Raw genomic sequence first — 22,294 nt, forward strand, 5'->3', positions numbered from 1 at the left:
TCATATTACTGTGTCTGGTAGACAGTACTGACATGAAACAACTGCATAAATGTTACTCCTGATCACTCTAGATCCTTCAGTATTGGCTTAATTGTACGGCTCTTTATATAGAATTGGTGTGTCATTTATTTAACTTGGTGATGAGAAAAACACAAATAATACTGATAAATCTTAAAATAACTTTTTCTTCATGAATATCCTTTAAATGCTTTGCTGCCAATATTTACATTAACTAGACTTTAAGCTCTTTGCAGCAGCCTTTCATCTGCGGTTCCAATGTTTTAATTTGACTTTGTCTGCTCTGAAGGTAAAAGAGTATAATGTTTTTCTAATTTTGTTTCTTGGCACAATATTTCTTAGTATCATAGAAAGCCTTCCTTTGAATACATTTTCTCTTTACTGCAAGACATGTTGACCTGTGTAGGTTCACTCAGTAACAAAGCAAAGTGCAGGCTGAAGAAAGCTTTCCCCACAGACAGCCTGCAACATAAGTTTTAAATAACAATTGAATATACCAGACTGTTCCCATTAGCAGGGTAAAGCCTTTCAGGTTTGAACTCTGCACAAGAGCAAACATTGTGTTTTGTTGCCTGGGACTAGTGTTTATGTTCCCATCATCTATGTCCTCTCCCATTCTTTCATATACTGACATAATATATTCATTTGTATGCATAGCAGCTACTGTACCCCCACCAGAACCAAGCCATAGCAGAAGTACATTTGAATAATTCAGAGGCTGCGAACACCAAGCTCTAAATTGTATATTAATTCTAAAATTACACACCACCCCCTGGGCCTGGGTTGCACTTTTAATAACGTCACAGCTGTAGAGAGGAACGATGAATGCCATGTTACAATGCACTTCTCTCAGTGTTATTGCAAAACACCCTGTTTCTAGCATTTCACTGTTTTGCAACAATTAAATTTGTAATAGCTTTCATACAGTAAGTCTTAATCATGTTATATTAGTCTGTGCGCTCAGTCTTTTTCTGGGCAGAGAGAGTAGTTTTTAAAGACAAGCTGTGGGACTGCACTGCACCATCTGCTTATGAGGACCACTGATCGTCTTAGATGAGTTTCCTAGTATAGGGTTTTCCTCTTGAATTGCCACAGGACATTCTAGCTAGCTTTACAGGCCATTTATGCTCCTTGACCCACTAAGCCATAAGAGGACAGCTGTGTCTGGCCTAAATGCTGTATGACACTGCTCTGCCACCTCCTCAGGCGAGAGCCAGCTATACCTTTCATGGTCACACAGCACTTCGAATAACATTAGGCTGCTTTTGCTCAGTTTTAAACCAGTGTTCAGAATCCTTGGATATAACCCATATGTCATGGCAATGTGGCCTGATAGTTGCACCAAACACGCCCATAACATAACACTTACATTGGTATCGCGCCATCATGCTGCAGTTTTCTTTTTATGCTAATCGTCCGCCATGAAGAAACAAAAGAAAAACAAAAAGTTCATTCCTTGATGCTTAATTTTCGCTAAAATGCCAAAAAAAGTCCCGTAATTATTCACAGCATGTTTTTGCACACATACGTATCCTTTAATACAGTTATTGAGCTTATGTTTTTACAATGGAAATGGAATTTGCAGTAGGATAACTTATTTTAGGCTTAACATTTCCTTTTAATCTGCATGTATTACTCTAGTATAGCAGTAAATTAACTTTTAAATATTCAATAACAGTTGTACAAGACTTTGAGACTTAAAATATCAGAATATAGTAATATCTAGTAATACTTAATACTTACAACCGGAAAACATTAAAATCCTCTCGCTTTCTCTGTGTGATCTCAGTGTGATCTTCGAATAATTGTTGAATATTGAGTAGCATTTTAGCTTGAATTGCCCATCCCTACTAAAAACCAAACAATGTGGATGCTTCACATCTGTCAACGACAGTCGCTCAATGTAATTAAGTTGAAATTTAAAGGACATGTTAAACTTTCATTGCATTGTTCATCTTTATGCAACCAACAACTGATGACTTGAAAGTAATTAACACTGGCATCTTTTCAACCATTTATCCCAAAGGATATTAAGGTGGCATTAAGGTTTTTTGTTGTTGGTGCAATTAAGAGTTATATACATATATATATATTTTAATACACGCAGCTACATTAATGATGTCTCCATTTAATGTAGTTTTGTCAATGAAGGGCCCTGGTGTTGTGTTTTTATCATTATTAGGTGCATTAGTTTAGGCACATACAGTTTTCTGTAAGTAACAGTTGATCAGGGATTTGTGCATTCACAAGTAACAAGTTTCAACATGTGGCCAAAATTGTCAGAGTGTATTCTAAGTTAGATTGATTTTACTGTACTCTACTGTATCTACTCAGCTACTTAACTTAACTCACCTGGCGTCCAACGTATAGGTGAGATCCTAATGTTAATAAATCAGCATGATTCTGCATCATGCGAACCATAATTTAAACTATTTAAATGTTTCCTGCCTGAGCACACACTTCTAATGCACTACAGTCTGTGAGAAATTATTGTTCAAATAGTGTTTGAATGCCAATTAAATTAACTAGCTCACCCCTGAATATGGATTTTAAATGGTACGTTAGCTGTTTGACTGCATTTGCTCTCTGGTTTAAAGTAAAAATAACAGCAACGGGAGAATATATCTACTTGAGTAGTTTGGAACTGCTGATGTGAAAATTAATGGAAGATGGATTTTGTCTACCTGTGTAACATTTATTAGAAAACCAAATCAATTTTTGATGTGGGAACCCTGATTATGTGAAAGATTTGAAAGTAAAGTTGTCTGACCCCTTGTTCAAGCAATAATTATTCACTTTCCTTGGCTTTCAGAAATAAAATGTATGCACTATACGGTGCAGTGTTAGGACATGCAGTTTATTTTCAGATCTTATCACTGCTTAAAGAATCTGGGTAAAAAGAGACTGATAGGAGTTGAAGGTGATAATCAGTACTGCCAAAGGAAGCATAACATGCTGCACACTTAGCAAGATCAACAGAATTGCTATCAACACTTATCTGAACAGTATAAATGACTCCCAGGATGCTGATACCCATCATTTCTGGCAAACCATATTCTGAATCTATAGAATTAAATGGGGTGAAACAAATCTAATTGAGATTCATCAATAACTCTTAGTGACCTGTATGAACCTGTGGTACTTACAGTAGATAATGATGAAGGCTTGGCAATAGCTGTGCTTTTTTTCCATCTGAAGGTCAACACAGTAATCACAGGAAGGAACATTATCTTGAAGGACGGTTCCTTCTCTCAGCCAAGATTAACTTTAATTTACCTTTTACATGAATGGCAGAACTGCTTTGGTGTCCAAACGTGAAAAACTGTCGTAAGATACCAACTCAGCACATTTACAAAGAACTGTATTATACTCTGTTGTACATGATACCTAAAATGAAGGCGACTTATATGCTGCAACTTCTCATCCCTTAAAGATTTCTCAGAAGTCAATATCTATGATGGTGTTTGGGGTAAATTTAGGAAACATGAAAAGACCATGTGAGCTGAGGTCATAATGCCTCTAACACTCTGACTCAAGATGATCTTTCTAAGCTCTTTTTTTGTTCAATTGTTAGTATCACTGTTTGTATGTAGAGAGATGTACAAAGTTGATTTGACTGACACTCTTGTACGGTTTTGTTCTCAGCAGGAGGTTAGGCTTGTCGATTCAGTTTGTGGGGGAAAACACAACAGCAATGTTTTTTGTTCTTTCATGAGCTTCACTGGTCTTTTATGTGTTCATCATGGCAAAATCAACTGTCTCGTTGGTTTAATGCCAGATGGGACCAACGTGTGCTTTCAATCCCTTCACTCTTCACTTCTTGTCCTATTTTTTAGTGACACTAGATTTTTTTTCCCCCCTTTGAAATAAGCCTTTAAGTTTAAATGAAGGCTATAAAAAAAAAAAAAAAAAATCTTAATCTGTTTCCTCACCTTTTTAACCTGGAGCAGAGTGAAACTATGGGAATTACACCTTGGCATAAATTCAGATAAAGGTGTGTTAAATCAACATGTTTTCTCATTACCTTTTTAAGAGCTCCCCTTTTGTAGTCAATTAGTGTCACAACCAAAGAAGGTTTTGCTATAGGGAAGGAAAGCTCAGCCAGGTGTGCATAGCCATCATGACCAGAAGCCAATCTTTGTCCATTTTGCTAAGGGGTTGTCCTATTACAAGAACTATTTGTTAACCTTCATACCCTCAAATGACCCTCACTCTGATATTACAGTGGGTACGGAAAGTATTCAGACCCCTTTAAATTTTTTACTCTTTGTGTCATTGCAGCCATTTGCCAAAATCAAAAACGTTCATTTTATTTCTCATTAATGTACACTCAGCACCCCATCTTGACAGGAAAAAACAGAAATGTAGAAATTTTTGCAAATTTATTAAAAAAGAAAAACTGAAATATCACATGGTCATAAGTATTTAGACCCTGTGCTCAGTATTGAGTAGAAGCACCCTTTGAGCTAGTGCAGCCATGAGTCTTCTTGGGAATGATGCAACAAGTTTTTCACACCTGAATTTGGGGATCCTCTGCCATTCTTCCTTGCAGATCCTCTCCAGTTCTGTCAGGTTGGATGGTGAACGTTGGTGGACAGCTATTTTCAGGTCTCTCCAGAGATGCTCAATTGGGTTTAGGTCAGGGCTCTGGCTGGGCCAGTCAAGAACAGTCACAGAGTTGTTCTGAAGCCACTCCTTTGTTATTTTAGATGTGTGCTTAGGGTCATTGTCCTGTTGAAAGGTGAACCTTCGGCCCAGTCTGAGGTCCTGAGCACTCTGGAAGAGGTTTTCTTCCAGGATATCTCTGTACTTGGCCGCATTCATCTTTCCTTCAATTGCAACCAGTCGTCCTGTCCCTGCAGCTGAAAAACACCCCCACAACATGATGCTCCCACCACCATGTTTCATTGTAGGGATTGTATTGGGCAGGTGATGAGCAGTGCCTGGTTTTCTCCACACATACCACTTAGAATTAACACCAAAAAGTTCAATCTTGGTCTCATCAGACCAGAGAATCTTATTTCTCATGGTCTGGGAGTCCTTCATGTGTTTTTTGGCAAACTCTATGCAGGCTTTCATGTGTCTTGCACTGAGGAGAAGCTTCCGTCGGGCCACTCTGCCATAAAGCCCCGACTGGTGGAGGGCTGCAGTGATAGTTGACTTTGTGGAACTTTCTCCCATCTCCCTACTGCATCTCTGGAGCTCAGCCCCAGTGGTCTTTGGGTTCTTCTTTACCTCTCTCACCAAGGCTCTTCTCCCACGATTGCTCAGTTTGGCTGGACGGCCAGGTCTAGGAAGAGTTCTGGTCGTCCCAAACTTTTTCCATTTGAGGATTATGGAGGCCACTGTGCTCTTAGGAACCTTGAGTGCTGCAGAAATTCTTTTGTAACCTTGGCCAGATCTGTGCCTTGCCACAATTCTGTCTCTGAGCTCCTTGGGCAGTTCCTTCGACCTCATGATTCTCATTTGCTCTGACATGCACTGTGAGCTGTAAGGTCTTATATAGACAGGTGTGTGCCTTTCCTAATCAAGTCCAATCAGTTTAATTAAACACAGCTGGACTCCAATGAAGGAGCAGAACCATCAAAAGGAGGATTAGAAGAAATGGACAGCATGTGAGTTAAATATGAATGTCACTGCAAAGGGTCTGAATACTTATGACCATGTGATATTTCAGTTTTTCTTTTTTAATAAATTTGCAAAAATTTCTACATTTCTGTTTTTTTCTGTCAAGATGGGGTGCTGAGTGTACATTAATGAGAAATAAAATGAACTTTTTTGATTTTGGCAAATGGCTGCAATGACATAAAGAGGGAAAAATTTAAAGGGGTCTGAATACTTTCCGTACCCACTGTACTTTGAAAGTGGAGGGAGCTTAGGCAAAAGCATTTAGCTCTGAATTTTATTACTTTGAATGCTTAAATAAACAATAAAAATATTTCAAACTAAACTATTGTAGTACTGTATATACAGACATAGCAAACATGTTGGTGCTGTTCCAATTAAAAAAGAAATATATTTCATAATATTTTGTGGCACACCATTTTTAAAAACCTGTTTTGTTTATAGGCCTTTTCACATAGTAGAAATAAAGACAAGGGGAACAAATATGAAGTCATGGGGGTACACCCAAATAAAAAATAGTAACGATCATAATCATAGAGAGATTTGGCAGATGCAAACCAAATAAACATTCATTAAGTGCTTGGAGAGTCCAACTCGTCGACTAAATAAATGGACCATTTCTCCTATCTTTTTTTTTCTCTCCCAGCTCTTTTTGGAGCTGTACTGAGTAAATCATCTGTTCAAGAATGTGGAAGTGTTAAAAATACCCACAAAGATGCCTGCAGTAGATGATTCTTCTGAAATCAATGCTTTGTTTTGTTTTGTTTTTTTTTTTTTGTTTTTTTTTTTTTAATCCACTTCCAGCAAAATCCTCACTTAACCCATCAGGGATATGTCCAAGATAAACTAATGTAGATGTTACATCAACACTAAAGCCCAGATCTTTTTTTTTTAAATGACTGTTGCCACATCTTTCAAAAATGTCTTAATACAAGGCCAGGACCAAAAGACATGAACATGGTCATCCACTGTTTCTCCACATTGTGGTGCACAAGTTTTAAGACAATCAGTCCTGTTTTTGTAGCTCTTGATGAAATTTTAAACTTCTCAAATTGTAGTTGGGCCCACATCCCTGGAGTATACAGCTCCAGCTCTTTCAAGGTTGACGGGTACCTTCTCCCAACTGTGCATTTCTGCTTTTCCATAGATGTTCAGTTAGATTTGGATCAGGACTCATACCAACCCTGTAGCATAACTGACAGTGGTGGTATTTTTTGAAAGCTTTTTTTTTTTTTTTTTTCCACTGTGAACACAGACTTGATATGACAGAAAAGCTCTCATTCTGTTTGTTCTGTCCTAAGAAGATTCTTCCAGAAGAATAGTGGCTTGTCAGCATGTATTTTATCAAACTGAAGTTTCTTCGATGGTTCTCTTTCAAAAGTGGGGTTTTCCTTCTTCGATTGTGCCCGTTTTCATTGAGGAGGCCACATTTAGGAAGACTGGGTGCAATATGATGCACCGTAAACTTAATATTATTAGCAACCGTCGTCACTGAGACATCTAACTGCTTGGTGACGGTCTTGTTTCCTTTACCTTGAGCGTAAAGGGCAAATATTTTCTAACCTAAAGATGATTCAAACCTGAACTATTGTTTTTAATGCTTTATGCTTAATTCTTTGTTTCTCATCTTTGTATCCTGATATCAATTCCCCAAATATCAGATATGAAAAGAGCTTTCTGCTGTTTGCCCACAGACGGCTCCCTATAATGTGAAGTAGTAATGGGAGTAGTGTGGGGTGCTTACAATTAGTCGGCAATATATGATAAATGGGGTTGTTGGTGGAAATGCTCTCAGTGCTGCATCCTGATGTGGCCAGAATGAGAGAGGAGCTGGGCCCACATTCAGTCATCAGGCAAGGGAATGAAATGGGACGGAGAGCTGCCAAGTGGCTGCCAGGTGCTCTCAAATCCACTCTCTAGCACATGTACTCAGTCAGGGACCAGCACACACATACTGTAAAAGGATGGAAGCAGCACATTTTTTTCAGTCTTGCCATTGCAATTGAATAAAATTTGTAATCTTCTTTTTTTTTTTTTTTTTTTTGATGAAGACTTATGTATGCCACGTCTGCAATTTTCATCGCATCCATCGCAGAGCAGGTTATACAACCTGTCCTAACCCGTAGGCATTGCAAGAACTGAATATATGTAAATTTTGTAGCATCTGCTGAGGTGCGTTAAGTTTTGAGTTCACTGTCTTAATAACATTGCATTGTAAAACCTGAAAGGAGTACTGTAGGTAACAAGTACATAACTTAATCAAAAAGCAGGTGCACATTAGAGTGATGGATATGCAGGGTAGATTTGATTCCATTAGCTCATGTCTTGGCTAAATTGTGTCTTCTAGCATTTACAAGTAATACGGAATTCAATCTGAGCAAGTGGATATACAGAAAATAAAAATATTATTTTTACCTGCTGTTATAGGGATAACTGGAAGAATGCTATTTAAGATCCATTATCAATTTGTTTGGTTGTTTTTTATTGTGTAGCTGTTTTTGCTGTTGCCTTGCTCGCTACTTTTTAAGAGAAACTGCTCACCACACCAAACTGAAGAGGTGACAGCAAATGTAATCTCTGCTTTGCACAATAGATTTCCCATTGAATATTTGGGTTTTAGGGATACTGATCCTGATCCTATATAAAAATATATATTTGTTTTTCATTGTGGATCATGGTCTAATTGATATGCTGTGATTTGAAGTTGTTAAACAGTAACATATAGTCCATCGTGGAGGGATACTGTTATCAGGTGCTGTGGTTGGCAGCTCTGAGACAGCTGTTATCATTGTGAATCACTGAAAGTAACGACAACTGAATTCCACATACAGCTTATTGATATAGTCTTTGTAGTTACAGTATATCCTTTCTACTCTGCAAAGTGGTTTGTGGTGAATGCATTGGACAGCATTTTATGAATAATTTCAATGTGACTTGATTCAGGTGTTCAGTTAGATTTCACAGACACACAGCACATTCTGTCAGTTGTGTTTGTACCAAGCTACAAGATGGATGTTCAGTAGTAATCACCCCCTGTCCCCTATCTGCCTCCTTTGCCTGCTTTGGAAATGTTCCTGTCTGGTTAAAAAATGTAATGCATTTCCCCCTACCTGTATTTCTTTATCTAACACCTTTCTGTTGCGTGTGATAATTTCTAGGCACACAGGAGTGTTTTGCTGCTGCTCTTGTCAGCACGTAGTAGCTTTGACCTGTGCACTTTTTACTATGACCGCTTTTACTGTTAAAGAGGAAAAATACATTTAATGTGCAGTCATTTTGTTCAAGAGTTAAATGTCTAAAATTTGAATGCAAGCACTTTCTCCTACCTGAATGTTGTATATGTTTTATAGAAAGCTGAGAGAGAGTAAGGCCAGTAAGGTTTCAAATCGGCAGGTTTCAGACGTCAGCTTTCATAAAAAAAGGTCTTCCCCTTTATTAATGATACCAAGGATCTGTTCATGTAGCGTTAGTCTAGATTGATTTGTGCCTTGTTTATTAGAGAATCTAGTGCAACCATGACATTTGGCGAGAAGTTAGTTGTAAATAAACACTTATGTTGACCTACCATCACATTCACCTGTGCTTTGTATGTGAGAGCAAGGACTATGGAACAGACTCATTGAGGTGGAAGGGAAGTCATCAATGTTTTAAAAGTAGTGGCTTACTCGGCTCCAAAGGGTTGAAATACTCTTATGCCTCAAATAGCTTCTCATAAAATGTTCACAAGTTGTTTATGCCACCAGGAGTAAGTGTTGTCACAGTGCTGCAATTAGCATATGGTGGAGGAAGCAGAAGAAGTGCATTTTAGCAGGTGATAACACAACACCTCCATAACAGCACTGATAGATACGTGTCTTTCAGCAGGTCTTCACCAGATAGGAATTATTGACTCGACATACTTAAAGTTGCCTGTCTGATATGTACTACCAGCAGCAAACAATTTTTAGCTTCATCAAGGTTTTTGCCAAGAATACTTCCAATAAAGTTGCATATATCTCCATATTTTAAAATGCTGATGCTTTCTGAATTGACAGCTGAGTGTGGAAAATTGATAATTAGGCACTTTTATAGTTGTTTACATGGAATAAACCTAAGGTGTGCAAACTCCATTAGAGCGTGACCTGCACCGTTTTAAATGTGTTGATAGCTGCAGATTTTCAGCTCAAGTATCCTCTCAAAGAAAATGATGTCCAAAAAAAATGTTTAATTTTGACTACACAAAGGCAAATTGTCAGTTGAAAAAATTAAAACATTAAAAAATATCTTTTTTTTTTTACAAACCTGACAGTACAGAAAGTTAATTAATTAGTTGAGTTAGTAAATAATTAATTTACTTTTATTTTCTTTAATCAGAATGCTTTCCAGTGGTTATAAGTTTGAATTGTCTTCAGGCAAAATTAAACCATTACTTGGTTCCTTTTGAAACTGAGACATTCTTTATGGCCATTAAATTATCTTCTCTATAAATATGTCAGTAATAATTGTCAGTAAATTGGTGGCATTCAGGTGCTCACTTTTTTTAGACACTACAGATGGTCACAGTTTAATTGAGTTATTGGGAGAGAATACTCTGTGTGATGGCATATTGAAGGATTTCAGACCTTTAACCATGAATATATTAAATGTGTTCTTTGCTTGACTATATGTTAAAAATACACCTAATTGCTACTGCAACTATGGATGCTTGTGTATCTCAGTATCTGCAGCTCGATACGCAGACCATATGTACCTGCTCAGTAACTGCTGAGACTTTCAAAGAACTTCATCGATGAGATGTCAGCTGATGTGAGGAATTGTGACATTATGTTTGATGTAAAGTTTGAGCTTTTTTCTTTTTTAGTAGTTGTTTATTCTGATTTGCATCCCCTTGTTCTCATTCATGGGCCTTGTGGGCCAGCTTAACTCAGTGCACCAAGTGAGCTTAGAGACTCTGACTGTTGTTTACCACACTCTGCACTCCCCCAGGACTCTGAGCCGCTGTAATGGAAAATATCAGATGGGTACCAGACAAACATTCTTAGTTTAGGAAGACAAGAAAAAGCCATGGCAGAAATAGGCAGTGGCATATAACATGTTGAAAAAGTGATGCATGTCCAAGAGTAAATGCACTTTAAAACACTGAGGCGCATTGCTTAAGTGTGTGTGTGCATTTAGATTCAGAATGAGCAGCGCAGATATAAGAAGGCAGCTGAAATGGCTTTACAAAGAGAGGAGGTTGTTACACATTTGTCGAGGGCAGTTTCCATTATATTGCTTTGTTTTTACTCAGGCGTGTCACATGCTGTGATAGCAAGGCTTTGATCTGTCTGCAATGACAATCTGATTATGTTGGCCATGTCCAAGTACTCTGTTATCCCTTTACACAGTATTCATCTCATTATGCATGCATCACAGGATGATGACCTTCAAATGATGCACATTGGAGTCACATATGTCAGGACCTTGGTGTTGCCTACATGCTCTGACTAAAAGTCAACATTTTACCTGCTCAGATTGAATTTTTTTCAGCCCGCTTTGTTTTTACTGAGATAACACAGGCTCATTTTAAATATGTAAGTTATTGTTAGGGATTTGCTAATGGTTTGCAGTTTTAATGCAACTATATATTTCTGCTTGTGGACAGTTCCATAACATTCAGAGCTAAGTATCTTAACAACTCAGAGTCTGATGTTTGGTGTTTTGATGTAGCTCAGTTTTTCAGTCTGTGAGGCCAATGGTAGGTCAGGCAGCTACAGTGAGCTGTCAACTGTTGTATTAAGTTAATGGCAGCTTAATTAATTGTCATCAGAACATCAGAGGTAGCGTACCTGCAGAATGTTATTATAACTCACCAACTATGCAGCTGTAATTCATAAAGAGTACTGACTGATTACTGTTGACTGCTACAGATGTTGAAAATTACAAGTTATTGAATCATGCAAATCATACATTTGTAAAATCGAAATAAATGAGACAACCCTCACAAGACCCATATTTGATACCAGTGTATCTTGGAAATTACAGAAACAGGCCTTTGGTTTTGCTGATAAAAATGTGATTGATTTTAAAATATCATAATTTTTAAAGAAAAATCTGTTATTTCTTTTTTAATTGTTCAGATGTAACTTTATTTATTAACATTATAAATCTAAGCAAAATAACTGAGGGCAAGTTTTTAGTATGAACATAAAATATTAAGATCAATGCTAAAGTCAAAGCAAAACACTGAATAAAGACTAAGATGGCTCTCTGTGTGCTTTTAAACTCGTGATAAAAACAATTCTTTTAAACTTTACCAAATATGAGTTCTTTGTTGCTTAAAGCAGAACTACACAACTGACAGCACATCCTACACCGTCATATTTTATATTACAGAAAGTATCAAAACTCTCATTTCTATTTAGTATATGTTGCATTTTTATTTTTAAATGGACAGAAATGCCACTTTTGACTGTCAATCTACTAACCTAACCCATAATGACAAAGACAAAAGATGATTTTAATTTAGTTAAAAACAAAGACTGATCTCTTATTCAAAAGCTGTCTGTCATTTCCAAAACCCTTAAGTCAGCACTTTTTAAAATCCATTTACAGCTTCAAATCTGTCTAAACTGTCATTTTCAGGTCTCACCACAGATGTTTTATTGAGTTTATATTCAGGCTTTTGGAAGGGCCACTCAAGGGCAGTGAGAGACTTAAACACTGCCAACTTTCTCTTCACTGTATACTCCATTTCATTGTTGTGCCTAAAGGTGAACTGTCGCCTGCACTCTGGAGAAGGTTTTCATCCAATTTTATAGTCAAATCATGCCAGTCTCCCCGTTCCTGCTACTGAGAAACAGTTGCCCTCCCAAGCACCTCGCTAGGGATGGCATTAGCCACGTGTTCTCCAGACACAGTACTAGGAGTTCTACCCAAGGGTTTGTTTTTATTTGTCATATCAGGCTAGAGAATGTTTTTCCTCATGCTCTGGGTCCTTTAAATGCTGTTTGAGGAAGACGCATGAACACTTGCTTGGAGTTTAGGAATGTGACTAGCCACTTCTGTCTAGCCACTGTATCATAAAGCGTTGAATAAGTGAGTGCCACTGATATGGTCCACCTGGCAAGTTCTCCCATTCCTCAGAGGAAGTTCTGTTAGAGTGATGGCTGGGTCCTCCCTGACCATGGCACTTTCTTGCCCAGTTCCTCACTTTGGCTGAACACGTGACTCTAGTAAATTCATTTCATTTCACAAAAACAGAGGCCACTGTGCTCCTGGGAACATTCAAAGCTATAGAAATTGGTATTACCCATTACACCTTCCCGAAGCATATTATTGTGTAGGTCCTTGGACTTCAAGGCTTAATTTTTGTCCTGACAAGCACTGTGAACTGTGGCTGTTGTACACTATGTGCACCTTTCTAAACTATATCTAATACATTCAGTTTGGTAAAGGTGAATTCCAACCAAATTGTAAACATAAAATAGCAAAATAGCAGCAAACATGATTTGGAATGTCACAACAAAGGTCTGAATACTTTAAGTACACAGTTATAATTCAGTCTCACGATCCTTCAGACTCACACTGAACACTGAGCATCATATATTTCTGTCCATGCTCTGAGAAAGGAATAGGTCATCAATAAATGAATGGGTGTGCACAATTCCTCATTTGTCTCTGATGTCAGCTTATGACCAGACTGTTAGATGTGCATACTGATAACAAATGACTGTGCCCTTCGCTGACCCCGCTGATGGCACAGGATGCCTGGCTGTGCGACACAAATTCACTGAATAATCATTATGCCGGTGCACTGCGGGGAATTAATAAACTAGCAAATTGACTGGCTCGAATCAGGTCACAGTGTACACACTTGTATCTCGTCTAAATCCTCTGTGACGGCTAGAGGATAATGCAGGACTGTGTGTGGGGAGATGTTAGGGATGTGAATGAGGCTTAACACTTTAAATCACTTTGTTTACCTTGATGTCCAACTGCTAAAACTAAGCTCCAGATAGTCATGAACACATGTAATTGAAAGATACATAGCTGTTGAATGTGAAACTTCAGGATTTAATAATACCTAAATATTCAGTGACGCTCATGAAGCTTTGAAATTTAAGCTTTGTTTTCCTGTCTCTACTATCATGATTAAATACTTCAGATATTAACTTTTACTTGACAAAGACAACCCTATAATTATATGGCTTTTAGCTCTTAGCAGGATTATACAATGTTCTCTAGAAACAGAGTACTTGCTGAAGTAACAAGTATTTATTACTTGAAATTTAGTTTTTAAGGCACATAGTGATACTAACTTCATAATCTGTAATGCATCTGCCCTCAGAAGCAAAGCCATTTCTTTAATGCATTACTGCAGCCGTCTCTTGGGGCTCCCTGTGCACACTGTTTATCTTGCTTTTTGTGCGAGTTTATATATCAGCAGACCATGCTGCTCAAGGCCAAATGCATCATAGATTGTAATTAATGCCGCGAAGCACCACTCTCTAGTCAGTATTTATTGGTTAGTAGTGCAACAGTGTTGGTGCATGGTGAGAGTAACGTTTTTGGATGCCAGTCCATATCCTCCTCAGTTATTGTTCTTTTTCTCTCTGACAGTTTCAGTGTTGGACACTCTTATCTAGGCTGTGGTGTACACTGGTATTCTCTTAATTATATTCATGTGCAGCTAATCTGCATTGGTTTATGTGGTTTAGGTGAATCATAATACCTAATGCTATTGAAGAGCAGGTTGCATACACATAGCCATACAAATGATCAGAATTGCAGGTAGGTTCTTAATAATTTTCAGACTATAAGACCTTTTTGCATATTCTTTCATTGTAAATTCAATTTTTTGATGTTTGTTGAATAATAATACTGACTACAATATGTTTCCTTCATAATATGTTGCCCAAAGGACGTTACATTTTTATGACCATAACCATTAGAAGTCAGGACTGTTACAATTATACACTGACATTTTCTCAAAGAGATCCTATGTTAATATAACATGAAGCCGTTATTGTAATATGCCAAAACATTAAAAGTATGAGTATGTTTTAGGTAAGCAATATAACTTGCAAGATTAGTGCTGGGGTTAACGGCGTTGTCAAATTCAAAGCTGGATTAATCGACTTCGGCCACTAGGTGGCACAAATATGACAAAACTTGCTGATATATAGCAGCAATCATGGTACTAACATACATTTTAATGGCCAACATCTTACCAAACAGTTGCCTCATTACACATTGAGCATCAACGGATCATCAGTATCGTCCCATCTGGAGGCATATTACTGGCCACCTGGTAACTCTAAGTTCGGCTTAGTAGTTTTTGTCATGACGAGTTCTGAAGAAAAATATCTGGCTATGATTTGATGTATCATGTATTAAGTTTTGCATTATTCAGCTAACTTTTCTGGCATTGAGCACTGGGCATCCAGCATACAAGTGGTTTATTGCAACATTTATCTGGACACAGCCCAAACTGTCCTACACTAAAACTGTGTGTCATAAACTAGATAAGTGAGCCAACAAATGTATGCACGTCTAGCATACATACATATATAGGAACGTCTAGCTGCACAAGTGAACCAGCTTCTAGTGGATGGGACCCACCTTCAATGGTTAACCGAAGGCAGGACAGTCCTAATCCTGAAGGACCCCCAGGAAGGAGCAGTCCCATCCAACTACCACCCAATAATGTGCCTCTGCACAACATGGAAACTCCTGTCAGCTATCATAGCGGATATGATGAGTAGGCACATGGATCAATACATGAGCCCAAGAAAGGAATTGGCAAGAACAGAGGGGCTAAGCACAAACTACTGGTAGATAAAGCAGTCACCCAAGACTGCAAGACCAAACAGACCAACTTGTGCACTGCCTGGATTGACAGATTGAAAAGACTGATTGAAAAAAAATTTGTCCCATCATAATGGCCAAAAAAAAAAAAAAAAACTGGCATCATTAATCGGCCATCCTTGAGAGGCATTTTCTCAGATTTTATCCTTTTTTTTTTCTCTGCCCACTATTCCAAAGGGCAGTCTAAGTGTGTGCAAGCTTCTATTAGAAAGCTGATGTATTTGATGCGGTTCATGGGTTACTGTACAGGCTGATCTCTGGCCTGTCAAGACCCGTTAGTGGTCATACAGGTCGAAAAGACAGATCATGCAGAATCCTCTCAGGAAAAATCACACCTGAAGCAAAACCTACCGTATTTTAAGCTATCCTCCTAGTCCTACAGTATATTCCACTTTTTATGAAGTTGTATTCTGTTTCTCAAACAATAAATTGATGAAAAACCGTACAACCTGCAACTGATATATTTTCCCTGCTGCTCCCCGCTAATCCCCATAGGGAAATTGCCCTTTTCTTGCCTTTTCCACAGAGGGGTCATAGTTCAGAGTACGCTGCTGAGTTGCACCCCTGAAGCCAATTGGGAATAAGTGTCAAGATCACATTCCCTTCTTTTATATTTTTGATTTCTTTTCATTTCAAGCCCTCAGCTCCTGAGCTCTTAAGTTGAACGAATACTCAGTAAAGTTCCTGCCTCCTCACCAAGGGTGTCTTGGTTTGGTTGTTTCAGTAATTAGTCCTTTCTCACACACAATCACTGGTAGGGTGAGTTTCTTGACTCACCCTGTGGTGACCTAATACTCCACCATAGGGTCACAGGTAACACTTACAGCAGATTGGAGGTAGAAATGAACAAATTAACTTCCAGACACACTGCCACAGTAAGTACAGTCTCTGCTAGCTGTTCCTGACCTTTTTGCCTTTTGACTCTTAAAATGAAGTAGAGGCTAATTGTGACCCATTCTCACAGGTTATTGATTAGCTGTGAGTTCAACCACAAAGACTTTGAAAGATTTTCACAGGCTGTTTTTTAAAGATTTTTGAGGTTAAAAGAGGTAAAAAAAAAAAAAAAATCATTCAATTTCCCAAGAAAAGAAAAAACTGCAAGGATTGAAGAAAAAAAGCTCAATTTTATGTAGCAGATTAAAAAATGCTCACATCTTGTTCACCATCTTGAGACCTCTTGTGACCTCTCAGACAGTACTAACACAAAGATTAGACCACTGCTCACTACTAAATGCTATTTACGATATATGATATCTCAAAATATGATCTGAAATTGAGCCGAAATACAGATTGTACAGAGGGCCCAGAATACGGTTCAGGGATCTTAGATCTTCAAATAGTTGATAGTAGTTACGGATTATAGACAAATGATGTTTCTTCCTGCTACAATTTATTTTAAAAAAAGAGAAGTATTTTAAATAATTTATCATAATCTGATAAGAAAGACAAAACTGAAGAAATTTTGTATTGTATTTTAGTTGATATTTGGGATAAAAAGAACAGACTCCCACTGTGGATGCTTTGTAGTGAACTTGACTTGCATAATACATGGACTTACACTGTGAGTTGAGAAAATCACCATTTATTATCGATAGCTATTCCCTGAGGGTTGAAGGGACCGACACTGCCTTTTAACAAGGGCTTAAACCCAGGCTTTCCATCTGTTTTTGCAGATAGATATATAGAGATCACTTGTTGAGAAAAATGTAATTATTTCTTTTTGTTTGTGTGTTTCTGCAGGTTTTATGGGACACTATGACTATCCAAGTCCATGTGCACATAAGTACTGTGGCTTGGGGCGTCACTGTGTGGTCAACCATGAGACTGGCACAGGGGAGTGTAAGTGTTTGGAAAACTGTAAACCGCACTATAAACCTGTGTGCGGTTCAGATGGGAAGCTGTACCAGAACCACTGTGAGCTCCATCGTGCCTCCTGTCTCAGAGGACACAGGATTACTATCATGCACAGTGAGGAGTGCTTCTACAAAGGTAAGGGCTGATGTCCTTTCTCTGATGAAGGATATGTGTGGTCCAGTGGTTATTGTTTTTTGCAACATAACATTTGCAGTGTGTATGGGTTCTGATGGCCCCTTCACATGTGGGATTGATTTGATCAGGTTCATTTGCTCCCAATCGAGGAATGTTTATTTATGTACGTTTGCAGCAAAATGATCCTGCGAACTGAGCTCCATTTAATGTTAATGTGTTTTATTTGAAAATGTACTGTATATGATGTAAGACATGCTTTTCTCCAAATGTGTGTAGTATTTATTTACTCTAGGTATCCACAGTGGACACAAACCCTGACAGAAGTATTTACATGAGTCACACAAGTCGGTATTTGGTGGAAAGCAGTCAACCTATTTATGACCTACAGAATTAGGGAAATGAAAGTGAATTAAAAGGATTTTTTCAAGAATAACTGAATCATGTATAAACCAGAAACTTAAGCACAGTGGGAAATTTCAACCTAATGTTGGCTGCTAAACTAGTCAGCTCAGTAAACCAACCATCTTAAGGAAGTTTCCTTTTAATCTTCTGCAGTGTGATTGTTAAAATCTGAAAGTCTTTATTTTGGCTGAGAGTCACAAAAAGTTCCTACCCTAAGATTAAATGACTCATTGAATGGATTTGAAAACATCTGCACACAAGCTGATTTGAGTGAACAAATAAGTTGTTCACTTTGTACATTTTGCCAATATGGCTGGGACCAAGCAGCTTTTGTTAAATTTACTTGAAGGCCTGTGGCTGTATAGGAATTGTTTTTCTCTGCTCAAATTTAGCTAGTTTCCATCTGATTTGAAAGTCTCATCATCCTCTGCCCCCCCTTAGACAAAAAGAAATGTAGCATATGAAAAGATTTATTCCAGAGCAAGGGCAGTAAACACAACACTGAGGCTACTGGTAACTACTGTATTCAGAGCTTAACAAGATATTTAGGGCTGACAAACAGCAGTGTCACGACTGTATACTGACAATATCCCAAAGAGACAAACTGTGGAAAGGCTCTTTGTAGTAGCTACATCAGCGTCAGTGCAGGTACTCACACAGTGACTCTCTCAAAGGGTCATAAACATGCTTGTAGTGACTCTCAAAGCTCTGCCAGACTCCCCGTCTTTCCAGTGGAGAAAAGGAAAATCCAATATTAGCTTCTCATGCCTGGCAAATGTTATTGCTACACTGAGTGATGGTCAGTCTCCCTTGGGTCACCTCACATTCAGTGTTATTATGTAGTCACAAGCTGTTTCTCTTTCAGTCGTTGCCCCTTCACTCTTCTGTTGTTTTTAAACCTGCTGGAAGAGAAGCTTTCAGCAGAATTTGAAGATGTGGTTACTATTAAACCACACGACTTGTTAGTAAAACTGTACTCGGTAAAAGAGGGTCCAGTGCAGCATCTACATGCAGGAAAAGAATATGTTGGTGAATCCACATGGGAGTGTTGGGAAATGCATGAAAAGAAAGTGTAGAACAAAGAAGAACTGTTGTCAGTGAATAAAGACAAATACAGCAGTGTATGCTGTTGGGTAGTGAATACAATATAAAGAACAAAGCACAAATTCTGACACCTGTCATATAGCTCTTTCTGAAATGCACAGCTTGTTTTAGAGGCAGGAGCGAGTGATAGTGCTGTGGTGTTCATATTTCCCCAGAGAAGGTTGACTGCTTTCTACCATTGATTGTGTAAACACAACAATTATTCTCGGTCCCTGGAAACAAGGCTACTCTACCTTTTGTAAAGCTTGGCATCAGTGAAGTAAGAGCTCCGGACACGCTGCACCTTTGTTCCATTCACGGTGAAGGGAAATAGAAGTAAACTGCTCACAGGATATTTATGATTGATTGGTGGAGTTTCTGTATTGATTTGACAGGGTTTCTTAGCTCATTACTTAACTTTGAAAAGTTACATTATAGAAAACTGGGAATAGCCTTGTTCACTGTGTACTAATGCCTATGAAGCTCTCTGTGGTCCTTTTTACAGAGAGGACAGGGGGCAACATCTTTGGGTTGTAAAGCCAGTACAAACTGAAACAAAAGCTAACAGCACATTCTGCTTACCAAGTACATGGTCTTCCACTGCTGAAATGTTCGATTTAAGAATGAACAAAGCCAAACTACAGGAACGAAATAAGGTTTTACATCAGTTTTCTCTTAAAACAGCAGCCTCATGAGTTGGCATACATTAGCAGCAGCCTGTGCTGAAACAGTGCAGATAAGCCAGTGTTAATCAAAACATCTGTTTCATTCCAATCACAGAAAAAGGCAATCAGATCAATGCTACATCCCTGGTGGGTGACAGGACAGGACAAGAGATAGGTTGATTAGAGCTGTCAGATTCCCCCCTCTCACCGCCATCAGCATCTATCCGCAATGCAGAGTGGGATATTTGACCAATGTCAGGCAATCAATATCAGATCAACAGGAGGTACAAAAGGAATAAAAAAATCCTTTTTTCTCTTTCATCTCATCCTTTGCTCTGTCCAGACTGTCTTTTTTTAATTTATTTATTCCCCCCCTGACTGATATGTAATCAATTTCTCATTGGATGAGCGCTCCAGGGAGGGGACATGAGAAACAAGTGGACCAATTCGTGGTTCCTGCTAAAGGCATTGTTTTCTCCTCATTAATAAAATACATTAATTCTAAAAATGTTGTTTATAGCTTTAAATCTTTATGTAAAAAACAGAGGAATCTCAATAGTAGATGGATGCAGAGAATTTGCTCTTTATTGCAACTATAAAAAGCACTGTGACAGTCAGAGGAATAGTATAGAGTAAAATCTAGATGTAATTATGATTCAGGGGTGATTAGTTGGTAAAATGGAATGTGCCCTCAATGCCATATAAAAGGTGTCACATGATTATTTGTCCTCCAGGTAATGGGTTCAATTTACCTAGTAATATGGAGATATATAGTCATTATCACACCATAATAATGAATTTCCTCCAGTTCAGTATGAGTTACTACCACCAAAGTAATTATCTTTTGGGTCCCATTTGTCTCTCTGTCTGCGTTAGTTACCAGGATATTTTCTTAACATATTTCAATTAAATTTCATAGAAAGCAATTTGTTAACAGTATTAACAGCTCTAGGGATGGCACTATCTGCTGCTCGGTTAGTCCATGACTTTGGTTCTGACTGCTGTCATTTTTTGTACATACATGAATGTTCCTAAGAAGCTGATACATACATTAGTACAATATTTATTCAGCATTTTATGTTGTGGTTTACTAGGCAAATGTACTGACTTACTGGTTTCTTGTTTTTATTTTAGTTTTTTGCAGTGACATATTTTAGCAATACGTGATATGGCTAAAGACTTCAAATATAACACTATTTAACACATTCTCAACTATGAGCCTATTCCGCTATATGAATTATACGGAATTATCCCTATGAGAAATGATGACATGATCAGATCTTGAGGATTGGCTTAGTCACTGTGATTTTGTTACTGGTATTGCATGAAAAGCTTGTCACTATAGCAGCATAAGGTCTGTCTTCCATTCAGTATATTAAACAGGTTTTAATCTAAGACTATAGGATGTTAAATTCAAAACACTGAACTGTCAGTGACAGACAGATTACATACCAGCTTCACTAACACTCTTACTGCTGCATACTTGCTCATACTTTCCTTCTTGTTACATATACAGAGGTTATTGAAATGGCGATCTCTGATGGTTTATTTTTATCAGTTATCAGCCACTTACATGGGATTACTCAACAATCACTGGTCATTTAATTTTAGGCCTGTGTGTGTGTTCAGCAGATCTAAAATTCAAGCCTCCAGTCCACAGTACTTCTTAATATACACACAACCTCATCCAGTGCAAATATATTAAAAAAAAAAAACAATGTGTTAGTAATATTGTCAAGCCACATTCCTATTAGTTTGTTTATATAGTGGATTTACATACTTAGATTTCCTTTGGGTGCTGTACGATACTGCTAATAACCGTGAGCTTGCATTTAAAATTCTCTCTGTTGGTTCTTAAAGAAAAGCTGTGAGATTGTTCCAGTATCTACTGTATTCAGATGTCACAGTTGTCTTAATGAGGCCACATATCATGAGCTGAGAAGTCGAGGGCATCTCAGGATCATTGAAACATTTGTGCTTGATATTAATTTCATGGGCGATTAGTCCCCTGTGCAAATTTAAACTTAAAGCCACTGGAAATGATTTCTTTTGAACTGACATCCATATGCTAAGAAATTTGAGTCATTATTGGCTGTGGTCCTAGTTGTATGGATCTGTGTTAAATGGACAGGCCTTGTCAGCCAAACCTTCTCCGCTATGGAAGACAGGATAAAAAATGACAGTCATGTGTTGACTGAAGCTTCTCATTAGCACTGTGGAGAGCATATGACCCCTATTTTCCTTTCGCACTGCATGGCAACTTAGACAGGATCGGATCTGATTGAAAATTAAGTGGTTCACAAATGCCTGTCCAATCTGCAGAGGGCAATCTGAGCATGAAGGCGAGCAATCTCTACAGCAGGCAATTGCCACGAGTGGAGACAATTAGGGCTTAAGGTTGTTGCACATCAAGCAAGTGGTTTCAGTGCATTCAGCACGTCCAATTATCTGGAAGATCATACATTTAGAAAATCATCAGACATTTGGCTCCCAATAAACCTTGTCTACTTGAACTTCGCAATTTTTATTTACTACTTACTGTAAGGGGGTTCATTGCATGATTTACTTCGTTGTTGCATCATGTTGTTAGGGAAGGTGGATCAAATTTTACATGGACTTTGTTTCAGCACTGAGATAAACTGATGTTGGTGGGTTACATCATATCTGTTATAAAATAAAATGGC

General features: G+C 38.1%; 1 protein-coding gene across 4 annotated transcripts in view; it reads left to right on the forward strand.

The window, feature by feature from the left end:
- Window positions 1-22,294, forward strand: part of fstl5 (follistatin-like 5) — a 123,058-nt gene that overhangs the window by 16,962 nt on the left and 83,802 nt on the right. For all 4 annotated transcript variants that reach the window (XM_026330348.1, XM_026330350.1, XM_026330349.1 and 1 more), the window contains exon 4: window positions 17,212-17,460. In XM_026330348.1, the coding sequence (XP_026186133.1) occupies window positions 17,212-17,460 (249 nt within the window). The remainder of the gene's footprint in view (window positions 1-17,211; window positions 17,461-22,294) is intronic.

The sequence above is a fragment of the Mastacembelus armatus genome, chromosome 10 (genome assembly GCF_900324485.2).
Source record: "Mastacembelus armatus chromosome 10, fMasArm1.2, whole genome shotgun sequence".
NCBI classification, from domain to species: domain Eukaryota; kingdom Metazoa; phylum Chordata; class Actinopteri; order Synbranchiformes; family Mastacembelidae; genus Mastacembelus; species Mastacembelus armatus.